Source organism: Grammomys surdaster, unplaced genomic scaffold (assembly GCF_004785775.1).
Source record: "Grammomys surdaster isolate TR1022 unplaced genomic scaffold, NIH_TR_1.0 125179, whole genome shotgun sequence".
Classification (NCBI taxonomy): Eukaryota; Metazoa; Chordata; class Mammalia; order Rodentia; family Muridae; genus Grammomys; species Grammomys surdaster.
This window is the reverse complement of record NW_021620071.1, coordinates 743,081-754,893: the sequence shown is the minus strand read 5'-3', so window position 1 is coordinate 754,893 and position 11,813 is coordinate 743,081. Positions and strand designations below refer to the sequence as shown.

The following is an 11,813-nucleotide window of genomic DNA, read 5'->3' as shown; positions in this document are numbered from 1 at the left end:
GAGAGAGAGAGAGAGAGAGAGAGAGAGAGAGAGAGAGAGAGAGAGAGGAGCATGTGCATGCAGGCGTGCTATGTTCTGAGTATTTGCCCCCTGTGAAGTTCATGTGTTAAAACCTGGTCACCAAGGTATGAGGCATGACCTTTGGGAGGGAAATAGCCATGAGGGCAAAGTTCCTATGAATAATAACATTAGCACTGTTAGAAGAAATCCCCAAAACCATTATATTTTATATAATTCAACAAAAGTATAGAATAGACTTAATAAAAATAAATACAAAATTCCAAGTCTTAAAAGAAATTCCAAGGGCTGAGCCAGTCTCTTCCACCATGTCTGTGAGAATACAGCAAGAAAGTCCCATTTATGAAAAATGAAATTCTCAGCCAACAATGACCTGCTTTCACCTGGATCTTTGACATCCAGGCACCAGAATTATGATCAATGAATTTCTGCTGCTTATAAGTCATTCAATCTATGGTACTTTTGCTACAGCAGCTGCAGCAGAGTAAGACAAGATGCAAACAATGATTCTTAAGTTTTCATTCCTTAGCAGATTCACATACTCAAGGGAACCTTTTAATTTTTTAAGATAAAGTCTCATGAGTCCCAGGTTGGCCTTGTAGCTTAGGATGAGCTTGAATTCCTGAACCTCCTGTCTCTATTCTTTAAGTGCTGGGATTATAGGCCTACACCATAATACCTGTTTTTTGTTTGCTTATTGTTTGTTTTGTTTGGTGCTGGGCATGGGACCCAGGGTTTCTACATACTATGTAAGTGCTCTGTCAACTGAGTGACATCTCCAGCATCACAAAAGAATTTTAAAATGCAAATTAAGGGGCTAAGGGAAATCAAGTCCCTACTAGAAAGAGAGTGGGGAGAGGGTATGGTTGAGCTGGATAATCCATGGAACTTCAGATTGGTAATGGAAATGAGGAAGGCAGCCCTTACTGCCTTGCCTAGCTTCCTCCTAGGCTTAGTGAATACTCTATCTGCCACATCACTGTTCCATGTTGCATTGAGACTGTAGTCTCAGGAGCATACTATGTTCATTGTTGAGGAGCATCCTCAGGTACACATGTGACATGGGTTGTACAGTCAGTCGTCCTACTGGGGAACATCTAGTTGGGGGCCCTTTAAGACACAAGTTGTCCTGAATGTATTCGTGGTATTCTGAATTTCTCTTGAGGAAACATATATGAGTGAAACCCATATATATGTGTGTGTGTGTGTGTGTGTGTGTGTGTGTGTGTGTGTGTGCGTGTGCATGTGCACGTGTGTGTGTGTGTGTGTGTGTAATCTTGGGTCTCATGATGGTTGTTCAGTTAACCCTTTTAGATACTGCCCAGCCAGTGACACCTGTAGTGTCACAAAAAGCACAAGAGCTGTCCATCCTCCTCATCTGCAACAGAGCATGTGATGGTCAGACTTTTGTTGTTGTTGATCTAGTCATTCAAATGGATGTTAAATGATGTTTGGAAAATTTGCAAGGTAATTGTTAAATGTTAACATGTATTAGAAATTAAGTTATGTAAACAAGCAAGATATGGCAACATCAGCTTGTCATCCCAGCACTTATGAGGTAGAAGCTTGAGGATCAGGAGTCCAAGGTCAGCCTTGGCTACATAGGGACTATAAGACCAGTCTAGGATACATGAGACCCTGTGTCCAAAAATCAAGAATAAATGAATAATATAAATGAAAACTTAAGTAAGTTATACTTTTAAAAAAAAAGAAGAAAGGAGCTATCCAGATCTATCACATCTTAACTAACCACATTTTACAATTACTCTGTATTGATAAACATCTAGCAGATCACAGTAGAAATCAATGCTGTAGTGTGATGCCACTGATCTATTCTTGTATAACTTTGTACATACTCCATTTCTCCTCCTATTTGGCACAGTGACAGAGCTATCCCACAGATGTCAATGGGCCAGGACACAGCAGTGCTCACTTTATTACTGCTTTGTTGACTGTCCTGGCATGAGAAAATAATGGGGAACATGTTAATACTACAGATTAAATCAGGGAGCCACTTTTGTGGTCACATCATTGTTGGTAGTGTGAACGTGAAGTTTTAAGATATATCTCTGGTTATTTACCTTCAACTTACTCATTAAAAGAAAGGAAACTGTGAGCCGACCAGTGCTTATCATGGGTGGGAAACACATATGCATGCACACACAGACATTTACTTTTTTGGAAAGCCAGTTGGAATGAATTCATCAGCACATTACTACTTTAGAGGCAGGTCTCAGATTGTCTGTGTCATATGGAAAGACACTTAATGTTTTACCTGATCAGTCTAAGTGGGCAGGGAAGACTTAGGCACAAACACCCAAGACCATTAGGCCGAGGGTACTTGGATGGTTGAGGCAGAAACTTCAGCCTCAGGGAGGGAAATACACAAAACAAGACCACTGTGGAGGTGTCATAAGGTACAAAGAGGGCAGCCAGCTGATCCTGGAGTTGAGCCTTTCTAACTTGTCATATGTAGTAGCAGGGACAGTATTGTAAGGGCACCACTTTCTTGTATAGGCTGCTCACATGAGCCTGGCCAGAAGGTAAAGAGATCAGGCCTGAGAGATACAACAAACACACAAATAAGACTTTGCCTCTCTTCTAGATACAACCCTTTGTAACCTCCACTGCCCTCAGTCTCAGCTAGGCCATGTGATTATTCTCACACAGCCATCACCAGCGTTCTGGCCTTCTTACCCTGCCACCACAGACACTAAACCCTCTCTAGTCATTTTGACCTACTTAGGGGTTCCCAAACAGGCCAGGCTGGCTTGAGGCTGGAGGCTTTGCTCATGTGAGTCACTCTGGGGTGTGGCCACCCCACCCCTTCTTATTTGCCCCAGCATTTGGTGACACAGCTCTCACCTGGTCTGACTTCCCACAAGACAGGAGTACCTCAGGGTGGGGCTCTACAGGCAGGTCACCAAAAACCTGAAGTCCAGCTGAAGCAGCTGGTAAGAAGTTGCCCAAATAAATCATTCTGTGAAGGTCTGAGAGCTGGCATGAGTGCCATTCTCATCTATGCCTCAAGTCAGCTTGGCCTGGATGGTCCCTCCTGTGGTATTCATGTGCCATGTCCACAAATGATTAGAGATGCCTGTCTTTCCTAGTGCCCAATTATCAATTCACTGCTGCTACTTTGCTGAGCAGGATCAGAGGAGGATGAAGGTAAAGGTTGGAGCTGGACATTGAATAAGGAAGGTATGGACTAGCTCTCTGCAGGCTCAGTTACTGCTTTCAGTTCCCTTCCTGGAGGATTCAGCCTGATTATCTCAAGGGCCTAGCAAAGAGGGGCAACACTCAAGGGGACCATGAGACATACCAGAGAGATAACCAGGGCTAAGGGTCCAGCACTCCTACCTATTACAAGCCCCTTTTGAGAATCTTCCCCTCTACATACTCACAGAGCTCACCACAGGTCAGGCCCATCTGTGCCTTGGTGGGATAATTTTGGGTATGGACAGAGAAAAGTCTGGCCAGTAAGTCAGCTGGTAAATAGTTGGTGATATTTATTGAGAAATGGGATGAAAGATGGAAGCCCTGAAGGAGCAACTTGTAGGAACTCACAGCCTGGCCAGAGGGTGCCCAACTGGAAGTGGAACACAGAGTAGGCTCTAGGATCCTGTGACCAAGTAGGCCAGGGCTGAGGAAGGCCACAAAGGTGCTACAGAGGGCAAAGATGTAGTTCAGAGCCTGGATGAATGGATGGCTCAGGCATTCAGACCTCAAGGCTTGGACCATCTGGTGGCACATACATGGGCTGAATATGAGCCCAGCTGCGGGCCTCCTCATCTGCCCAGGCGAGCAGCTCAGGAGCACGGTGTAGGAAGATCAGAAGCAAGGTGTTCACATCACCCTCTGCTGAATGGGCAGCACTGGGTTCAGCCTGGAAGTAGCGGTGGAAGAGACTGGCCAGGCTGTAGCTTTTGCGGCCTTGAGCCCTGGTACCATGGCTGTGACCACGGTCCAGGCCCCGCAATGCAGGCAGTGTGTCCAGGCAGACAGTGTCTTGGGGCAGATGGGCACCCAGACGTTGTAGCTCCGTGCACAACAGTGGGAAGTCATAATCGAAGCCATTGTGGGCCACAAGGCAGATGGGGCCCTCCTGGCGGCTCAGGAAGCCCTGCAGTGTCCTCACCACTGCTCCATTGAAACCAGCCTTCCGACAGTGCATCAGGCTTTCACTGCTCAAACCAGTAATCTCACTGGCCTTGGCAGTAAAGGGGCGCTCTGGGCACATGCACAATGTGAGCTTGTCCAGTACACGGGGCAGCACCAAGGAACCAGAATCATCCCGTTCTGGGTTCTCCAGGGAAGAGCGGTGAACAGCAAAAAGGGATATCTCTGCAATCTCAGGATCCATGTTTGGGAGCCCAGTGGCTTCCAGGTCCAGGAATACAAAGGTCTCAGCCCGTGGTGGCTCAGACATGCTGATGTTCTCACAGGAACACTGAGGCCTAAAGCTGCCAGAACAAGTGGCATAAGCCAAAGGGCTAAAGACATGGGAGCAAGGCCCTGCTGCCTATAACTACCTCAAGTCAAAGCTCTATCACACAGAGCCTCACTTCCTGCTGCTCCACCCACCTCATGAGGCCTTTGGTGCTAGTAGTAGCTTCTGATGCATATTCATATCTAGGGACACTTTGAAGGGGGGAAGTCCATGGGGCCAAGATCTAGTGACCAGGATCTGTTACTGATGTCCATCCTTCCTCCTCCCTTTCCTGGGTCTCTCTTCAACCTAACCTTAGTTCTATTACCTAACCAAAGAGGCATAAAAGAAAGTGCCTAGACTTTAACCCAGGACCTGCTTCCTTTTGCTGCCAGGCCCAGATCTAGCCATTGACCCCATCAAGGAGGGGCACAGATATAGTCCACAATTGGTGCTTTGGCCCAGCCCCTTGGTGGAAATACCTTGGCTGGGAGCTTCAGGCATTATGTCTTGCTTTCTGCCTTTAGATTTCAGGCACCAGAGGAATCTGACATGGGAACCCTGGTCTCCCCAACCTTTTCTCTGAAAAACAAGTGCTGCCTCAAGCTGGCTTCTACCTACCTCTAGGCTCGTGGCTTTATCCACCTATCCCCACCACACTGGCTTACCTGGGGTGGGCTTCAGCTGGCTTCCTGGGATGCTGGGCACCTGTCTCTGCATAGGCCACTCCAGGCAGCCTTTAATCAGAGGGCATAGCCCGCCCCCAGCCGCCAGTTGGGCAACCAGGAGGCCAGAGGCTGCAGGACCTGTACAGCCGGCTTGCTTGCCACCCCCTCGTGAGCTTGTAGCCAGCAGGACACACGCCCCATGTTTACAGACCAAGAAGTAGGCTCTGACTGCACACAGGCTTCCAATGAGTGATGAGCACTGTCATGAGCCAGAGGAATGTGTCCTCAAAGGCAGGAGGAAGTCAGAGGGTGGTGGAAGACTGTGGCTTCTGCTAAGCCCTACCCCCAAGTCTCATCAGATCTGGGTTGTGGTTGCCAGATCAGGACAAACCAGGTGCCAGTACACATTCCATACAGACAATAGGTCCTCTTCTCTAGGGCTTGGTTTCCTCCATCAGTGGGGACCTGACTGCCCTTTATGAGATTGCTACAACCTCAGGAGTGACAGAAGCACCTACTTGTGCTTTGTTTAGCCTTTGAATGGGAAGATATGCTGAGGACAAGGCCTCGGTTTTGTTTCAGTGAACAGGGAGGGTCTTCAGGAACATCTCCAATGTGAACACTACCTGGTTGCAGCTCACCACCTTCTGGCCCCATCTTCCAACAGCAAATGAGGATGTGATCGCTACTCTAGGTGTATGACATCCAAGGGTTTGACACTCCTGGGTCTAACACCCAATGTTTTCCAAGCATTTATTTAGTAGAGTTGTGGAGAAGGCAGGGAGGAAAGGCAGGAAAAGGGAGGCCATGAAGCAGTGAGGCCTGACCCACACAGCCCTGAGGGTATAGCTGATCCAATTCTTTCAATTTCAGAAATGGAAAGAGGTGACTGGGAGACCTCTAGGACTCTAAGACAGTGGTTCTCAACCTTCCCAGTGCTGCAACTCTTTAATACAATTTTTCATGTTGTAGTGACACCCAACCATAAAATTATTTTCATTGCTACTTCATTAAGTATAATCTTGCCATTATTAATTATAATGTAAATATCTGATATGCAGGATATGTGACTCCTTAAGGGGTAGCGATCCACAAGTTAAGAACCACTGCTATAGTCTTCCTGTCTCACTTCAGCCTTTTGGATGCTGGAGTCATTGATAGGTGTCCTACCTTGATTTGTTTTTGTCTTTCAATCAAAAGTTTGGTCACCTGGATTTCTTTTCTCCATGCTTCTGTAGGCCCCCGAGTCTACGATAAGGTGACTCTGCCCCTTCTTGGTATCATGGTCTGCACTACTCTCACTGATAATGGCTGCTCACTGTGCTGCTGTGAGACTAGGAGTGGGTACTGTGCCTTCTAGATCTTTGTATCCCTAAAGCCTAGCACATAGTAGATATTTTCAGTACATGTTTATTATAAGAATGAACATAGAAGTGTACTTTCTGTCTCTCCATACTGAAACCCTTTCGGAAGCCATGCCTAATTTGGGCAGCATGTAGCAGTATTTACCTCAGGTTGTCTTTCTTGTCCATGGACTCCTCCAGACAGCATGGTCAGTTGGAAGAATTGTCCTATGTTTTAAGATTATCTTGGAATTGAAGTGATTGCCCTGGAAAGATGAAATACCAACCACATGGAAATGATGGATGCTAAACATTGTTATATATTTATGTTATATATTTATACCAAATAAAGGGGCAGGTTGGGAGATTAAAAAAAAAAAAAAGAACCACTGCTCTAAGGCCTTTTCTGCTTCATCTAAGAGGCAACATCAAGATGTGAGAGTGGCCAGAAGGCTGGAAGGTTATCCATGGCCTCTAAAGCTATGGCTGATGTTGTACCCACCCACTGCAGCCACTCCTGGGTCTTTCCATAGAACAGTTGGTTCAGCTGGACAATAGAAAACAAGGACCTGCTTGCTCATCAACCTTTCCCAGCAGTGTCTAAGCAAGAAGGGCCTAGCACCCAGCTGTCCAAAAGTACTCAGGGAGCCTGGAGGAGCAAAGATGCAGTTACAGGAGCAGGGTAGGGCAGGCAGCCTCGGGTGTGATAATGGGCCTCACCAAGTTGTACTTGTTCCGGTGCTTGAAGGGAGGGAGGTGACTATGACAGGTACACTACTCAAAAAGATACTGGGTCACTGTGGGAATCCCAGAGAGCCGTTTCCTGGATAACCAGCCAGGCCATGGTGAGAATTCCCCACTGGGTGCTAGCACCGTAGAAACAGAGGAAGAGACAGGCTCCCAAAAACATGACACAGGGGGCCTTTGTGGAATCCTGAAAAAGATAGGAGGTGAAGGGCACATGAACAGGGAAAGGGGTCATGTCAGGGTGCAGAGGAGACCTCTGGGACTGGATAGGTAACCAGGCAGTATCCGGAAGGAACAGAAGCAGCAGAGAGAGGAAAGGCCAAGACCCACTGGGGTAGTAGAAGGCCTGCCACCAGGCTAACCTAGAATAGTAAGTATGAGGACAGGAAGGGAGGTTGATCATCCCAGGCTAAAGAGTATGATACGTAGAAACAAACAGTAGTCCGAAGGCAACGTCTCAGGGCATGAGTTCCTTTTATTTCTAGCTTCCCTGTCCTACCCATCTCTGCCTACCTTCTCTACCTCCCTCTTCTTCCTTCCCTTCAAACTGCAAGCACAAGCAAGTAGAAATACATGCAGGTTATGAATAGGACTGGAACTGCCCCTCCTGACAGCTCCAGGGAGGGCTTTATACCCCCACATTATCTTGTGCCTCTGTGAAATCTGTCAGTGAGGATCTTGTACTTCTGTGTTACTTCATCAATCCTGGCAGCTGTATAGAGAAAGAAATATGAACAGTCAAGAGAGTAAAAGGCTAGTAGGCTTGAAAGAGGCAGAAGTTGGCAGTCTATACAAGACCCATTCCTTTCTGCCTTCCTACCAGAGCCTCTGTCCTATCTATTCTGCTCAGGCTCTCACTAGGCATGACCCGGTGATAGAAAGGAAAACTCACACCTGGTCCTCAAGGGGCTGAGGGGGGTGGAGGGGGGTACAACTTCTTCTATGACCCAGAAACACTGATCGGAGAGCTGCTAACTGCTAACAGGACCTCTTGGCTGGTGGTACTAACTAGGCTAGCATCTTGGAGTCCCTGACTGGGTCACACTGACCATAATGTATGTCGAAGTTCAGGCTAGGCTAGGTTCCTGCTACCTCAAAGCCCAGGAGTTGTTTCAATGGTGAGTTGTTTTAAATCTGATACCAGTATGTGCACACAGTAACAAAGCCAGCAACAAAGAACTGATCTAAGGCTTTCAGAGCAGTGGTTCTCAACCTTCCTAACACTGCAACCCTTTAATACAGTTCCTCATGTTATGGTGACCCCTAACCATAACATTTTCATAGCTATTTCACAACTGTAATTTTGCTACTGCTATGAATTGTAATATAAGTATCTGATATCTGATCCCCAAAGGGGTCACAACCCATAGTTTGAGCACCACTGCTTTGGGGGACATATCCTATAAAAGCATCCACTTCCAGGACCCGGACCAGACAATTACTAGGTACACAGTAATTAATTTCTGCCCAATTTAAGTTCTGCCTTTGTTTGTTTTTAACATGTATTTCTGTTTTAAGGATTTATTTATTTTATGTGTATTAATATTTTGACTGCATATATTTATGTACACTATGTGCATACTTGGTGCCTGAGGAAAACAGACTTGAACCCAGGTGCTCTGCAAGAGCAGCCAGTGCTTTTAACTGCTCAAATAAATCCAAGCTAACTACCAGTACTAATATGCCCTAGTCACCAGTGAACAGGCACACTTTTAAGGCTATTATTGATCATTATTGTAGAAATGATAGCATAGATTATGAATAATTTATTAATATAATTATATGGACTGCAATAAGAGCCACAGTGACAGTGATGATTAGGGTAAATGCTATAATAAATTTTAAGATGGAGGCTCCTCTTACAGCTCAATAAGCAAAAAGAGATTTCCAAGTACCTAGTATACATGTGGCAGATGTATGCCAGGGCAGAACATAGAAAGAAAGCCGTCAGCCAGAGAGAATCTCAATCAAGGCCTACTTGTACAGGCCTATAGTCCCAGGTATATAATCTCAGCTACTGGAGAAGATGAAGGAGGAGTATCACAAGTTCAAGGCCTGCCTGAGCAACTTAGTGATACTCTGTCTCAAATTAAAACTTAAAGAAAGAAAGAAAGAAAGAAAGAAAGAAAGAAAGAAAGAAAGAAAGAGAGAAAGAGAGAGAGAAAGAGAGAGAGACAGAGACAGAGAGACAGAGAGACAGAGACAGAGACAGGGAGGGGGGAGAAAGTAGGTTGGGAATATGTTCAATAGCAAAGTACATGGCGGGGGGCGGGGGGAAGTTCCCAAAGGAGACAGCATAAAGGCTGTGATCTAACATCACTACTTGGAAAAAATCAGTAAAAACAATTATAGTCAATTGTTTTACTTGTTGTATACTGAAACAGTCAAGAAAAATAATACACTTATTCAAAAACTTGGAAGGAAAGACTAGGGAATAAAGGCTGGGGAGTAATGTTGCAGAAGTGTGAAAATACCCAGAAGGAGACTCCAAGTCCTCTCCCTGGCTGACCCTGAGACTTTGAGACAACAAGAAGTAGAAGAGAAAGATGTGCCAACTGCTTAGCAGTTGATGAACAAAAGGAATCTAGAAAAGTCCAGAGACCTCCAAAATGGGCAAACTTATAGGTGTTAAATTTATAGGAGTTCACAGAAAGATACATAATCAAACTGGCAAAAATCAGAAGCTATCAGAAAAAGGGGAAGTGAAGAGACCTGTTACATTATAAGAACATTCAATAAGAACACAAATTTGTTTCATACCAGAAGCTATGAAGGTCAAATGACAGTGGGATGATATATTCAAAGTATGGAAGAACTGCCATCCAAGAGCAAAGAGCAAAATGAAGGGGAATAAAAGATGTCCATGAAAAGATTTTTGGGCGGTGGGTGGTGGTTAAAATACAAATATAACTAGGCAAAGTGTTGTAGAATGCTAACTCGCAAGTGGGAAATGTGTATCATACCTCCAACCCCCTAGGCTCAGGAAACATCAAGAAGGAAGAGGTGGAAAGACTGTAAGAGCCAGAGGTTAGAGAGGACTCAAGCAAAACAGTGTCTTCCGGACATAACAGAGATACTGAACTCATGACTCACAGTGGCTGTGATTGCTTACACAAGATCAAGCTTCCAACATTCTAGCATGAAGCTGGCGCAGCTCACAAGCCCACACCCTAGTGAAGGAGCTCTTGACAGTTGATGGATGCTGGGGTAAGGAAAATCAGTTTTCTTTAAGAATGTGTCCCCTTCATATGAGGGTTTGTGCCCAGTCTTATTGCAACTAGTTATGCCATGTTCAGTTGATATTCCTAGGAGGCCTGCTCTTTTCTGAAGGGAAATGGAGGTGGAGTGGATCTGGGGGAGAGGAGAGGTAGGGAACACTGGAAGAAGTGGGAGAGGGAAACCTATAATCAGAATGTGTTGTATGAAAGAAGAATAAATAAAAAGAAAAAAAAAGAATGTGCCCCCTGATAAATCAACCATGTTCTCTCTAATGAATGGCCCCATATCCCAAAAGCACATATAAGGACAGCACAAATTAGCCTTGGTGAGATTTTTTTTTAAAGAGGACATTAAGTTAGGAGAAGGGTAGGGATGAATCTGGAAGACATTAGGGGAAGAGTGAGGACTGAATATGAGCAAAATACATGTATCATATTCTCAAAGAATTAATACAAATATTACATTGAACTTTATAATGAAGGAAAAATTTAGGAAGGTATTTTAAGATCAACAAAAACTGGGGAAATTTGTAACTGGTAGACCTCCCCTACAAAGCATGAATGACCACTAGATAGTGATTATCAGCCTACATCAATAAAGAACTTGAAAGCCAGGTCTACTAATTCACATCTGTAATTCTAGCATTTGGGAGGCAGAGGGAGATAGATCACTCAACATTTGTGGCCAACAACATCAGCATAATGAATTTCAGGCCATCCAAGGCTACAGAATAAGACCCTGTTTTAAACAAAACAAATACCAATAAAACCAAGAAGACAGACAAATATGACAACTAGCATAAATATATTTTTTGTTTGTAATTTTCTTCTATCTAATTTTAAGTGCGACTGCATGAAGCAGTTATTATAAATTCATTTGATGGGTATATAATATATGAAATCGCAATCAGAGTTTTAAAAATACCAAAGTGAAAAGACAAAGAAGTTCTATTAAAAAGTACAACTTTTGTGTACTATTGAAATTAATAGCACCAAAGTGTTTTAGGTTGTTAGCTATAATTCTAAAGGCAAGTAGTGAGAAAATAAATTTTTAAGAAAAAGTTTATGACCCAGCAATTATGCTTTAGATCAGAGAGAATGAAAAACATATTCGCACAAAAAAATCCAGCAGCATTCATATCAACTAAAATGAAGGGAAAACCTGTATGTCTCTCAATAAATGAATAAAACAAAAATATTTATTCATCACAGACATATCAGCTATACAAAAGAATGTTGCACATGCATGAACCTTAAAACCATGTGCTCCATGAAAAAGGATAAGCAAAAGGACAAGGACATATACTATTCAATTCCATTATAAGAAAAATGTCTAGAAGAGACAAAGCTATAGAGAAAGACAATAGACTAGTATATGTCAAACAGACAT

At 44.2% G+C, this 11,813-nt stretch overlaps 2 protein-coding genes across 7 annotated transcripts in view; both read right to left on the bottom strand.

The window, feature by feature from the left end:
• Positions 1-3,502: 3,502 nt before the first annotated feature.
• Positions 3,503-11,813, bottom strand: part of Trex2 (three prime repair exonuclease 2) — a 13,959-nt gene continuing 5,648 nt past the window's right edge. The window contains exons 1-3 of one of the 3 annotated variants that reach the window (XM_028785286.1): positions 6,961-7,569; positions 6,625-6,724; positions 3,503-4,481 (exon numbers count right to left, since the gene is read on the bottom strand). In XM_028785286.1, coding sequence (XP_028641119.1) covers positions 3,737-4,481; positions 6,625-6,647 — 768 coding nt within the window. In that variant the 5' untranslated portion in view covers positions 6,648-6,724; positions 6,961-7,569 and the 3' untranslated portion in view covers positions 3,503-3,736. Of the gene's footprint in view, positions 4,482-4,929; positions 6,725-6,960; positions 7,570-11,813 lie in introns of those variants that run through there. The other 2 variants (XM_028785285.1, XM_028785288.1) reach the window with 2 other exon arrangements.
• The window catches only part of Haus7 (HAUS augmin like complex subunit 7), a 44,399-nt gene continuing 40,248 nt past the window's right edge, over positions 7,663-11,813 (bottom strand). For all 4 annotated transcript variants that reach the window (XM_028785281.1, XM_028785282.1, XM_028785283.1 and 1 more), the window contains one exon: positions 7,663-7,917. In XM_028785281.1, the coding sequence (XP_028641114.1) occupies positions 7,847-7,917 (71 nt within the window). In that variant the 3' untranslated portion in view covers positions 7,663-7,846. The remainder of the gene's footprint in view (positions 7,918-11,813) is intronic.